This window comes from Brassica rapa, chromosome A02 (assembly GCF_000309985.2).
Source record: "Brassica rapa cultivar Chiifu-401-42 chromosome A02, CAAS_Brap_v3.01, whole genome shotgun sequence".
Lineage (NCBI taxonomy): Eukaryota > Viridiplantae > Streptophyta > Magnoliopsida > Brassicales > Brassicaceae > Brassica > Brassica rapa.
In genome coordinates, this window is record NC_024796.2 from 12,143,562 (window position 1) to 12,155,511 (window position 11,950).

The following is an 11,950-nucleotide window of genomic DNA, read 5'->3' on the forward strand; positions in this document are numbered from 1 at the left end:
CATTCGTATAATAGATTTACTTTTCCTACTATAAGAGAATTTTTTACCATTGGTACGATGGAGCGTAAGGTTAATCTCTTAAGTCAATTCTCAAAGATAAACAAATTTGAACGTGAAACTGATTTATTTATTTAATAATAATATGCTCTGTTCAGATTTAGATGCACCATAAGAGCAAACAAACATTAAGAAACGGCCAGGGGAACACTTTTTGGAATGAGTAGAGCCGATAATGGTGATGCGTGAGATGGTTAGGCTGTAAGATATATGTACGGTATAGGTCTTCATCGATTCCAGAAGACTTATTTATAGGTCAAGCTTGTATATGTTATTGAAACCGTTCGTGAACCTGAATAAATGAGGCGGAGTGGGAGTAGAGGTGATATGGAGTTTAATGACTGAATTAAAGCAGGTGTCAAAGAGGAAGGGGAATAAAAAACTGATCTAACCCTGCCAAAGCATACCACATTTATGAAAGTAGGAAGGACCCAAAAATAACTAAAGCCCATCAATGCTTTGCACTAAACGAACATATTCAGAAAAACAAGAAGTTGTCTCTCTGCTCGACACGTATTGAAAAAGGGGATATGAGGGGTGAGGTGTCGCATTATGGAGCCTTTCTCTTCTACTTTATTATTATAGATTTCAAATGCGTGCAAGCGTATAATCGTAACAGTCATAAGCATGCCGGTGTTTATATCTTTTTCGTTTTTTTTTCTATTGAAATCAAAACGCTATTCTATTATTGAAGTACATCAATAACCAGACCAGGATATAACAACCAATAAAACAAAGATCTCTATGAAATGATCTCGCAGTTCTAGCCAAAGAGTCAAAAATTCCATTTTCGCTCGAGGAATGTAGTTAATCTTGAAAGCTTGGAAACACTTTTGAAGAATCATTATCCCATCCAATTCTGTATCGAAATTTGGCCATGCTTGAGATTTCTTTAGCATAGTTATCAAGTTCTTGCTATATCCGTCCCAAAGATTTGGCTTGTCACATGTCGAAGCATACATTCCATTGCACATCGTAATACTTCTATTTATGTATGCAAATGAGACTCTCGATATAAATTTGCATGTCCCCATTAATTGGATTTTTTCAGAAGTATCCTTCCAAACCCAACCACAACCACTGAATTGTGATGTAGGTGTTTAAGAACCATATACAATACATATGTTATCCAAGCTTACGGCTTGTGATTAGGTGACACTTTATTGCGATGATTTTGCTAGAAACACATTCGCCGAAGACCATGCATGGGATCTGCCTTCGTGTATCTGATTAATTCAAAGGGTCCCTGTCTATACATCTGAACAATTTGTCATTCCGAAATTTCCAATGGTACAAAATTATATAGATCCATGTCAAGTTGTGGATTCTCAACGTTCTTTTTCCAAAAGAGATAGTCCATATTGGTATAAATGCTAGATATCAGAAATAAATTAGGGCACAGGGGTGTTCAGGATAATGACTATGTTTGAAAATCTAGCGGGCACTCGAAAACTGTGTTTACTGTTTTGCCAGGCTCCACACATCTTGAAAAAAGTTATCATATAACATATAACGATGTATCAGATTCTTTGTTACTGCCACATGGGATGTAAGAAGTTATCATATAAGGTGACGTATCTTCAGCATACATTTATTGTCCAAGCAAAGGTTTTAAGCTTTGTTATGATTGGTTCCAAAAGTTCCTTCTCTTCTTCAGTTTTCAGGATATGCCGTGATATCCAATATCCGATTTAACTATATGCTGACCACTTTTTATATAGCTTCAACAAAAAGTGTCACGATGGTTGGTTTGGTTAATGGCTAAACTACGAATTAAGAGTATATCCTCCTGGACACATAATTTTTAAGTAACCCGCCAGCCCATTCCTTTGTTTCTCCATTTATTAAATCACTGGCGGTCATACGTAGATGAACTACCGGAGCATTAGGACGGGCTGGCCTGCCTGGTGTCGTAGGAATCCAGGGATCCTCCCACACCTTTAGTTCATATTCTGAATTACTCTTCTGCATAATCCCCAGTAGTAGTAGTTTCATGTCCTTTAAGATACTAGCCCAAACATAGGATGGAGAGTCCACTGAGATTATTTGCAAGGGCGAGCTCATTCTATAGTGTTTCCCACATAAAACGCGAGCCACCAATGAACCTGGAAATTTTACCAAACACCATAATGGTTTCGCCAATAATGTCAAATTAAACTCATGAATCATACGAAATCTAAGTCCACTTCCTCTCCCGGTAAACAAAGTTTCTCCCATTTTGCCAAGTGAATTCATCTCTTTGGTGGATTTGAACTCCACCAGAGTTGTGCAATGACAACCACCAGAATTGTGCAAAGGTACTTATAAGTTTTTTGCAAAACTCTAAAAGGAATAGGAAGCTATACATAACATACGCCGTAAGAGCTAAGATGGTGGATTTAATTAATATTTGTTCCTCTCTTTGATAACCATCTGCCAATCCACACGTTCACTCTATTTAGTAGTCTTTCTTTTAAATAGGCAAAAATTAACACTTAGATCCACTAATATATTGCTAGTCACATATTTACATGTTAGATATTTTGACCTCAATCCTAGTTATGGGTGCAAATAAGGAAATAAAAAAATCATAATCTTAATAATTTATATTATCATTTGAGAAATTACTTTTGCTTACTTGTCAGGTTTTCCACTATTTTAGAAATAGTCAATATTTCTATAAATATTTTTATATAATTTCATATTAAAAGTTTTGAAATTTATGATAATTACATGTATAATCCACATATGTATTTGATATTATCTTATTTATTATTATATAAAAATGAAGTTTTCTTTTTTGCAGGCCATTAAAATGTAAATCTATTTTCCTTAATATTATTAAAGAAGAAGTTTTGTTTATTTGTAAGTTTGGTTCTCACCCTAGTTCAGTAGGAAACAAAAACTGGGTAAACAAATTGCTTGGGTTGTTTGCGTTTACTTGATTCGCGATCAGTCACTAATTAAGGATCTAACTAAACGGTTAATCAATTGAACTCTAAGGTAATCTGATCAAGATCAAAATCGAATCTGATACCTTAACATTTATATCAATCAAAACTTAGTTTAACCAGATACCAATCAAAAAGAGCCTTTGATTTCCAATTTATAAAGCCTTGACGTACGCGGATACATAGAAACAAAGAAAAATCTTTGACGTCAAGCTTAATATCTCTCTATCTATACGCATTACGACGCACCATATATATAAGCAAAATATTATTGAACACCTACAAGGTGATGTACCAAATAATTAATATCATCTCAAACATCTTCAAATTTTAGTTCAAGCTTCATTTGATAATATCGATTCCCAGGATATACGGAAAACATTAATTTATGGCAACGTATAAAGTTGAGAATTCAACATATTATATTTATCTCTCCTCGAACATGAGTGTAACTAGACGAACCCCAAAGCCTGCATGAAACACACAGAATCTTTTCTCTGGTTCTGTGGACCGGTCTATAGTCTCACGTGCAGAAGAAACCATTCAACGTCTCTCTATATATCTTCTACCTTTCATAACCCAACTGTTTTAGATTTTCTTCGGGACATCTTCTGTTGTTAGAAAAAAACATATAAGCTTTATAAGCTCCCAAGCTTCTCCACTCATCCATAGATCAAAACCACAACTTTCTCTGACCTTCTTGTTTCATTTCTTATTCAATTTTACTTGCTTATTTTAAACAAAATATTTTATTTGTTTTTTATTTTGTAAACCTAGAGGTTTTATACATGTTTGATTTGCCTTTTGCACTGTCTCCCTCAAGACAAAAAGAGAAAGACAAACACTTTCTGTCTTTTTTTTCTCTCCCTCTCTCTCTCTCTCTCTGGCTCGGACCCTTTTCATATTTTTCTGAGAGTATATTTTATTTTTCGACGAACTTTGTAGCTAATTATGGCCTTAGAGGCTGTTGTCTACCCACAAGATCCATTCTCCTTAATATCTTGCAAAGATATTCAGTTTCACGACTTCTACTTTCAACAAGAAGACAATCAAGATCCACTAGACACCAAGAACAACATTAAGCTAGGGCAAGAACAAAGACAAGGGCTTCCGAGAATTAATTATAACGGTAAAAGCGTAGATACTTTTACCAATGATGACTATAACTACAACGATCAGGAGGAGGATCTTCGATGGCCACGAGACGACCATCTTTATGGATCTGCCTTGGACCAACCTCCACCATCGGATGTGGCGGCTGGAGGGGGGAGGAGGAAGAGGAGGAGGAGGACAAAGAGTAGCAAGAACAAGGAAGAGATCGAGAACCAGAGGATGACTCACATCGCCGTAGAGAGAAATCGCCGGAAACAAATGAACGATTACCTCGCCGTTCTCCGTTCTCTCATGCCACCTTCTTACGCTCAAAGGGTTAGTCTCTACATACAACAGCTATATATGTATATGTGCGTTTGAGCGCGTGAAGTCTTATTTTAACGCGTGAAAAAATAAAGACAAAGCCTATGTTCTAGACTTTCTAGTTTCATTAGGACAAATATATATTACACTATATGTGTAAATGTTTAAAAATAAGTTTGATAAAAATGACGAATGAATGTTGACAAAAAAATTGATATAACGAATGAATGACGTTATTGTTTTCATAGTATAAGCTAATGTCTCTATAGATGGAAACTATGGGTAGTGGGATTGTGGGAGAACAAATAAAGTCTTGAACATCATTGCGCTAAAAAAGGACTATCGACATCATATAAAACTGTGAATACTTTAATATTAAAACAATGTACTAAATATAAAAGTTCGATTGTTTTATAAAAAACCTTTTCCAATTTCTATGGGCTTAACCTATGGTTTGTGGTGGTTAAAGGGAGATCAAGCGTCAATAGTAGGCGGAGCCATTAACTACTTAAAGGAGCTTGAGCATCATTTACAATCAATTGAGCCTCCGTTAAAGAGTACCACCGTCCCAGTAGACACCGAATCCGCTTCCCCCGCCGCCGACCAGATCAACACTATTGCCGCCAGCTCGTTGGGACAGTTCTCAGAGTTCTTTGCTTTTCCTCAATACTCGAGCCGACCTTCTTCATCGTCTGTGGCTGAAGGGATGGCGGAGATAGAGGTGACGATGGTGGAGAGCCATGCGAGTGTGAAGATACTCGCCAAGAAGAGACCCAAACAACTTCTTAAACTGGCGGCATCGATACAGAACCTGAAGCTTACTGTTCTTCATCTCAATGTCACCACTTGTGACGACTCTGTCCTCTATTCCATCAGCCTAAAGGTACATTTTTTTTCTCATATTTATAGCTTCATAACATTGTGTTGCAAGTTCAAATTAAAGTGGTATTATCCAAATTAAAGCGGTCTTAGTGGAGCACTAATATAATCACTGTTCTGATAGTTAGTTTTGGGTCAATGATTCACTGATTCTTTCTCTCATGACAAATGCTTTATTCATTTAATGTGTCTTTTTGTCACACATTTAGTTTGTCTCCTAATAATGTACTTGTGAATTAATTTTCTGGGCCAAAATGTTTTGAAGAACAATTTAAATCGTTCTTCCTTTTCTTTTACTTGGTTTACGGCTGGTCCCAATTATTGAGGGGGGTGGGGGGGGGGGTTTCAAAATCAGCGTATTTATTCAACTAAAAAAAAAAAAGGTAATGATTCTCGTAAGAATCAGGGACTAAAAAGATGACATATACCTACACATGTGTGTATGTGTGTTATGTGTATTGTGGAAGTTCTGGTGGTCACAGAACTGTGGTACACGGCAGAACGAAGTGACACCACTCGTTTTAGGACACATTCATAAGCTTCTTCCTCGAAATAATATACATTTGCACCCCAAAAAGATATACATTTCTTTTATCATTTGTTACTTGGTTTTTCTTGATGAATCAACCCTTTTTTTTTTTTGCTAACCCCTTTTCATGTAACTTATATTTAAGAATTTATTTTATTCTTTTTGATTAAAGATTGGGTTGATTCAGGTTGAAGAAGGGAGCCAATTGAATACAGTGGAAGATATTGCAGCAGGCATGAATCAAATCCTAAGGAGGATCGAAGAAGAGTCTTCTTGAGCTAATATAGTTGGATTTTAGTTATGACACATCTAGAGGACCTCTAATTTTTCATGTGTTATCTTTTAATATCCTTTTCATATTAAAATAAATAAAAATAAATAACTTTCGATTGGTCTTTGTATTTTTTATTGCTTCACTTTTAAACGTATGACGGTGCTTCGTCTGTCATTTCCTTTTGTTTATCCCATTATTGAAATGACTTCGTTTTTCATTTTGTTACTAATATACATGATGTTAAAATTAAAGATAAATGCTTTATTTATTAGATGAAAAATTGTATGGCACTTTTCTATAGATTGAAATGCGATTGCATCATACATGTTATACTTATACTGTTATAGATATTTTTTTTTTACTAATGGTTATAGATAGTTCGAAGTGTTTTTCCACAGTTTGTGCTTAAGAAAATGATTAAACAGAAAAGAAGAAACTTACGATCTTGAATTATTGTGTTATTATTCCTGACTCTCTTTCCCCATCAATCTTCAAATAATATATTTTTGTGGAACAAATTATTTTCTAAAACGTACATGCGCAGAATTTATAGTAGGTGTGGATTCATGGAACAAGATGATGATGATTGTCGTATCACGAAGACCTATCAAATATCTTTAGAATCGATGTTTTTCACTTTCGGAATTGAAAAGCAAAAGCCATAAATAGTAATAAAGTAAAACCTACCGATTTGATTATACAAAATAAAAATTTATTCTCTATTTTTTTTTTTTGGTCTAACAAAAAGGTGTTTTCAACTCTTTGCCGGGAACCCAAACATTGTAAATAATCTCTCCCACCGTGAGTTGAACCCAAGTGGCGGAAGTTACAGCCACAACCCCTTTATTATCACTAGGCCAACTCAACGTTGGTTTTATTCTCTATTATATACCTGAGTGTTGTGTTTAATTAGAATCATCTTCATGATTGAGATTTTGAATCACCAACTTTTACTTGAGTAAATATTTGTTTGGATGTGATTGAAAATGTATCTATTTCCGCACGATTAACTAATCTATATGATCTTATCGGAAAAAAGACTTTAAGATTGAAATGAAAAAAAGTCTCAACACCAGTGGCCAAACAAGTTAGAAGAGATTGGGTGTTTGATGCAGCATACATCCCCTTCCGTTTATGGCTTTGGTTTTTTTTTTTTTTAATCAATACTATTAAAACGGAAGGAATCTTAAAAAATCTACTCAACAAAGTTGTTTGGACTCTTTTATTTAACTCATTATTTTTTTGTCTTACTTTAAACTTAGACTAACAATATGTTACCATATAATTCTCTAACAATAATTTATTCAATTTCTTTATTTATTCAAATACCACTCATAAATATTAATCATTACTATTATTATGTTTACCATTTTGACTTTTAATCATAAAAGCATTGAAACTAATGTTTTATATTATCACTTTTATCATATAATATATAATTTAAAGCAAGAGAAATTACACGACATATATGTGTAAATTTTAACTTCATCTTTCCTTTATAATAACGTAATCATATCATATATAAATTTTCCAACTAAAATCTCATATTATATACTAAACTTTCAATCGTCTATAGTTTGATAGATATTTTCATATTTAAAAACGAGTTTTCTAAAAAATATTTCATCAACCATGTTTTTGTACAATAACGATAAAAATCTATATCAAAAGGTTGTTGGACCCGATATGGACGTAATGGGTCCACATCTGTTCGGATATTTAGGATTCTAAAAAGATTCGAAATATCTAAAAAATCTGAAAAATATTTGAAACACGAAATGTACTTGAAACTCCAAACAAATACCCAAAAAATTCAAATACCTAAAAATTCAAAATCTTATTCAAAATCTGACACTGAATTGAAAATACCTAAAATTTTATCCAAATACCCAAAAAAAATTTAATTTGAAAATTTACCTGAAATCAAAAACTATAATCGTAAACCAAAAACCTAAAAAAATATTCATAATGCCGGAAACATATTCAAAATATCCAAATATACCAAATAAACATAACATATTTATGATCGGGTCTAGGGTAGGACTCAGACTCAAACAAAGACATGCGGGTCCAAAAAAAACCCCAATAGGTTATCTTCTCTGGACCTGAACTAAACCTATTTCTGGATCGGTTCGGTTTGTGTTTTTTGATCCGAATATAATTTTCATGCCTAAAAAAAACTTACGTAAAAATGTACATATAAAATATCAAATAAACTAATTCATAGATTATATAACTGTTAAAAGTTATATTTTTCGATATAATAAGACTTTGTATTATAATATAATCCAAAAAACCCGCGTTTTCCAAACGCGGGTCAAAATCTAGTTATTATCTTAAGTTTAGATACGTGATATGGTTCTATTTCTTTTTTACATGTCGATAAGGATATCTTATATTCCTTTATGGACAAGGCTTTAGTGTTGTTTATGCTTAGTTATATACACGTTGATACTTTGGCTTTGTAAAGTACATCTTTTACTTCGAATTATTAATAAGAGTTTTTATAACTCTAGCCTTATTCTCGGATAGAACCTCGACTCTTAACAATCTCAAGAAAACACGTTTCCTAAGTATTCTCAGAATTAATAGGTTTCTTGCACTATACGTAGCTTACGCTACATCTAGAGACTACATGTTTTTTATTCCTATCAAGTCATAGTCGATCTTCATCTCTCTGCTACACAATATGCCTCCAAGGAAACAAACCCCCGAATATCTAACAACTCGAAGAACTTCGTAATACCCTTGATAACTTTTCAATGGGTCTACACGAAACTCTTCTTCATGCCACTGAAACAGCCTTTATAACCGTGCTGCAACGACATCACCAACATCAACCGGTTCAGGCAGCCAATCAACCTCGTCACGACAATCAGTCGGATGATGGCCTGGCTAAGAACCTATTCGCAAATGACAACCTGTAAGACCTCCATAGTAGACACTGTGTCGCCCCTCCCGCTGATTAACTCAATAAACGCGAAATTCAGGCTGAGGATAAACGATGGGATTCGGGATTTCAAGTTGAGATTCCTGAGTTCTCCGATAATTTGAGCAGAAAGGAGTTTTTGGATTGGCTAAGCCCAATTGACGAAATATTGGAATTCGAAAGTATTCCGGGATATCAATGTGTTCCTTTAATCGCATCACGCTTTAAGAACAGAGCTATGACATGGTGGCAACAGGTTAAAGAATCACGTCGGAGAGATGGAAATTGGCACTGGCGAACGTTTAAGGAAACATATGCTACGAGCTTTCCTCCCTTACAATTACGAACAAATACTTCACAACATACTCCAATCCTTGCGCCAGAAAGAAAGAACAGTGGACAGTATGCAACAATTTTTTTTTTCATATGGTGGCTCGTACTACACTTATCGAGACAGAAGAGCAGATTCTCTCACGCTTCATTGGTGGACTACATTACTAGAATCGAATCGCAATGCAACAATTCAGTCCGCTAACAGTTTCTAAAGCACATCAACGAGCTGAGAGACATCTGTAGAATTGGGCTTTATTCGACTAGATTCTAGTGAGAGACAGCTTTATGTATTCAAAATTTCGAAGTCGTGGACCCTTTACATTTTACGAAGGGTTGTTAAAATGAATTATATCTCAGGCTCAACTCAATTTTTATGAGCACAAGTTTTATTTCTACGCTCATTTAATAAATAAGTTTAAATGAACGAGTTTAAACTAGATCAGGAGTTATACGAACAATTTTTAATAAACATGTGTCATTTCATAAAAATGATCATTTTTATACTTGTTTTTTGGACAACATACTTAAAATTATATATATATATAATGTATATATATATATATTGGATAACTTCTACTTTTCATATGTAAAAAGGATAATTTATATATTAATAATATTTATCTTCTAAAATTAAAATGTAAAACCAATTATTTAAAATATATATAGAAAATGTAAAAATATTTAAATCACTCATCATCTCATATCTCAAATTATCTATTTATATTTTATTATTATCTTAACATGAAATATTTATAAATGTTTGTTGTAATTTTATGATTTAGAAAGATGAAAACTTTGAAGATGAATCATCTCAAGACTCTCACGAGGAATATGATTTTAGATCATTGGTTTAGCTTTAATTTAATTAATTTTTTAGGTGTTATGTTTATATAGTATTTAATATTAATGTTTTAATTTTTAATATTTAAATTTTGAATAATATTATAGAACTTATTTTAACATTTTATTTTATAATAATTTTTTTTTATTTTTTTATATTAGATCACAAGTTAGCTCGTCTAATTCATGATCTAGATGATCTAAGTTAATGTTTTCGTATTAAAACTCATATAATAAAAGAACTGAACTGATTTAGCTCATGAAAGATCCAAGTTAACTATGAGTTGAGCTTCGTTGAGCGAGTTAATTCATTTTAACACTCCTGCATTTTACTATTTGATTTTTTATAACACTTTTACTATTTTATTTTATTAATATAAAAAGGATATGTCACAGAATTATTATTATTAGAATAATTTTTTTTTTGAATTATACAGAGGTATCCTGGCCCCACAGAAGTGATCCAGACTAGTCACGTGTTGCCACATGTCCCTGGCGATGTCGAAATGTTAATTCTCCAGTGGCCGGGATTCGAACCCACGTAGCGGTACTCACAGCTGTAAGTTCTTTACCACTAGAGCTAGAAGCTCCGGTTAATTATTAGAATAATTAGACTGTGTATACCCACAAAAAGCCATATTAATATTTGTTTGAGATATCCGAAAATTTTGAAACTCGTACCAAATATTTATTTGGTTCTATAAATTAATTTATTGATAAAATATTAATATAGTTTATGTTTATATTTAAAATTATATTAAATATTAGATATTTTGTATATATAGAAACTTTGGTAAGAAACTATCAATTTTAAGACTTTTTACTAAACAGAAACTAAAATATGTGAAGTATGTTGAAGTGAACTTGAAGTAGCTTAGGAAACAAGCTACCACTTTCCTATGAGATTAGGAAAGTCATATGTTAGAGTTATCTATAAGAGTAGTTTCCTAATGAGTTTAGGAACTTAAGATTTATATATAAGGATATGCAAGAGTGTTGCATAACTTGTGTGTGTGTTGAGAGCTTTAGTTTTGAGTTATTTTCTAAAGCATTGAGTGATTAATAAAGTGTGAGTTTGAGAGCTTGATTCAATAATTGGTATCAGAGCTTTCATTGAATCAAAAGAAAGAGAGAAGAAGCAATGGGAGAAATCGTTGCAACCAATATCGCAAAAGGTGGTGGATCGTCATCCATCAAGTGTCCAATGCTCAGCGACACAAATTATACCGTGTGGACCATGAGAATGAAAGTGGCGCTAAAGGTTCACAAGGTATGGGAAACTATTGAACCAGGAGAAGACGAAGGAGAGAAGAATGATATGGCAAGGGCACTTTTGTTCCAATCAATCCCGGAATCGTTGATCTTACAAGTAGGAAATCTAGAGACTGCAAAAGCAGTTTGGGAGGCAATAAAAACTCGACATATGGGAGCTGATCGAGTCAAGGAAGCGAGGCTGCAAACCCTTGCAGCTGAATTTAACCGACTAAAGATGAAGGAAACAGATTCTATAGACGAGTTTGTTGGAAAGCTATCGGAACTATCGACCAAATCAGCCTCTTTAGGTGAAGACATTGAGGAACCGAAGCTAGTAAAAAAGTTTCTTAATAGCCTACCTCGAAAGAAATACATACACATTATAGCCGCGCTAGAACAAGTTCTCGATCTTAATAAAACAAGTTTCGAGGACATTATAGGGAGACTGAAGGCGTATGAAGAGAGGATTTTTGAAGATGAAGAAGAAAAACATGAAGATCAAGGTCAAG

General features: G+C 33.5%; 1 protein-coding gene across 2 annotated transcripts; it reads left to right on the top strand.

Moving 5' to 3' along the window:
* Positions 1-3,885: 3,885 nt before the first annotated feature.
* Positions 3,886-6,342, top strand: LOC103852762 (transcription factor bHLH96). 2 transcript variants are annotated; one of them, XM_018656597.2, is made up of 3 exons: positions 3,886-4,415; positions 4,873-5,286; positions 5,984-6,342. In XM_018656597.2, exons 1-3 carry the CDS (start codon positions 3,939-3,941, stop codon positions 6,086-6,088), a joined length of 996 nt encoding a protein of 331 aa, XP_018512113.2. In that variant the 5' UTR covers positions 3,886-3,938; the 3' UTR covers positions 6,089-6,342. The 2 variants fall into 2 exon arrangements, with proteins under 2 accessions (XP_018512113.2, XP_009127909.2); XM_009129661.3 differs by having other exon boundaries at positions 5,999-6,302.
* The last annotated feature ends 5,608 nt before the right edge of the window (positions 6,343-11,950 follow it).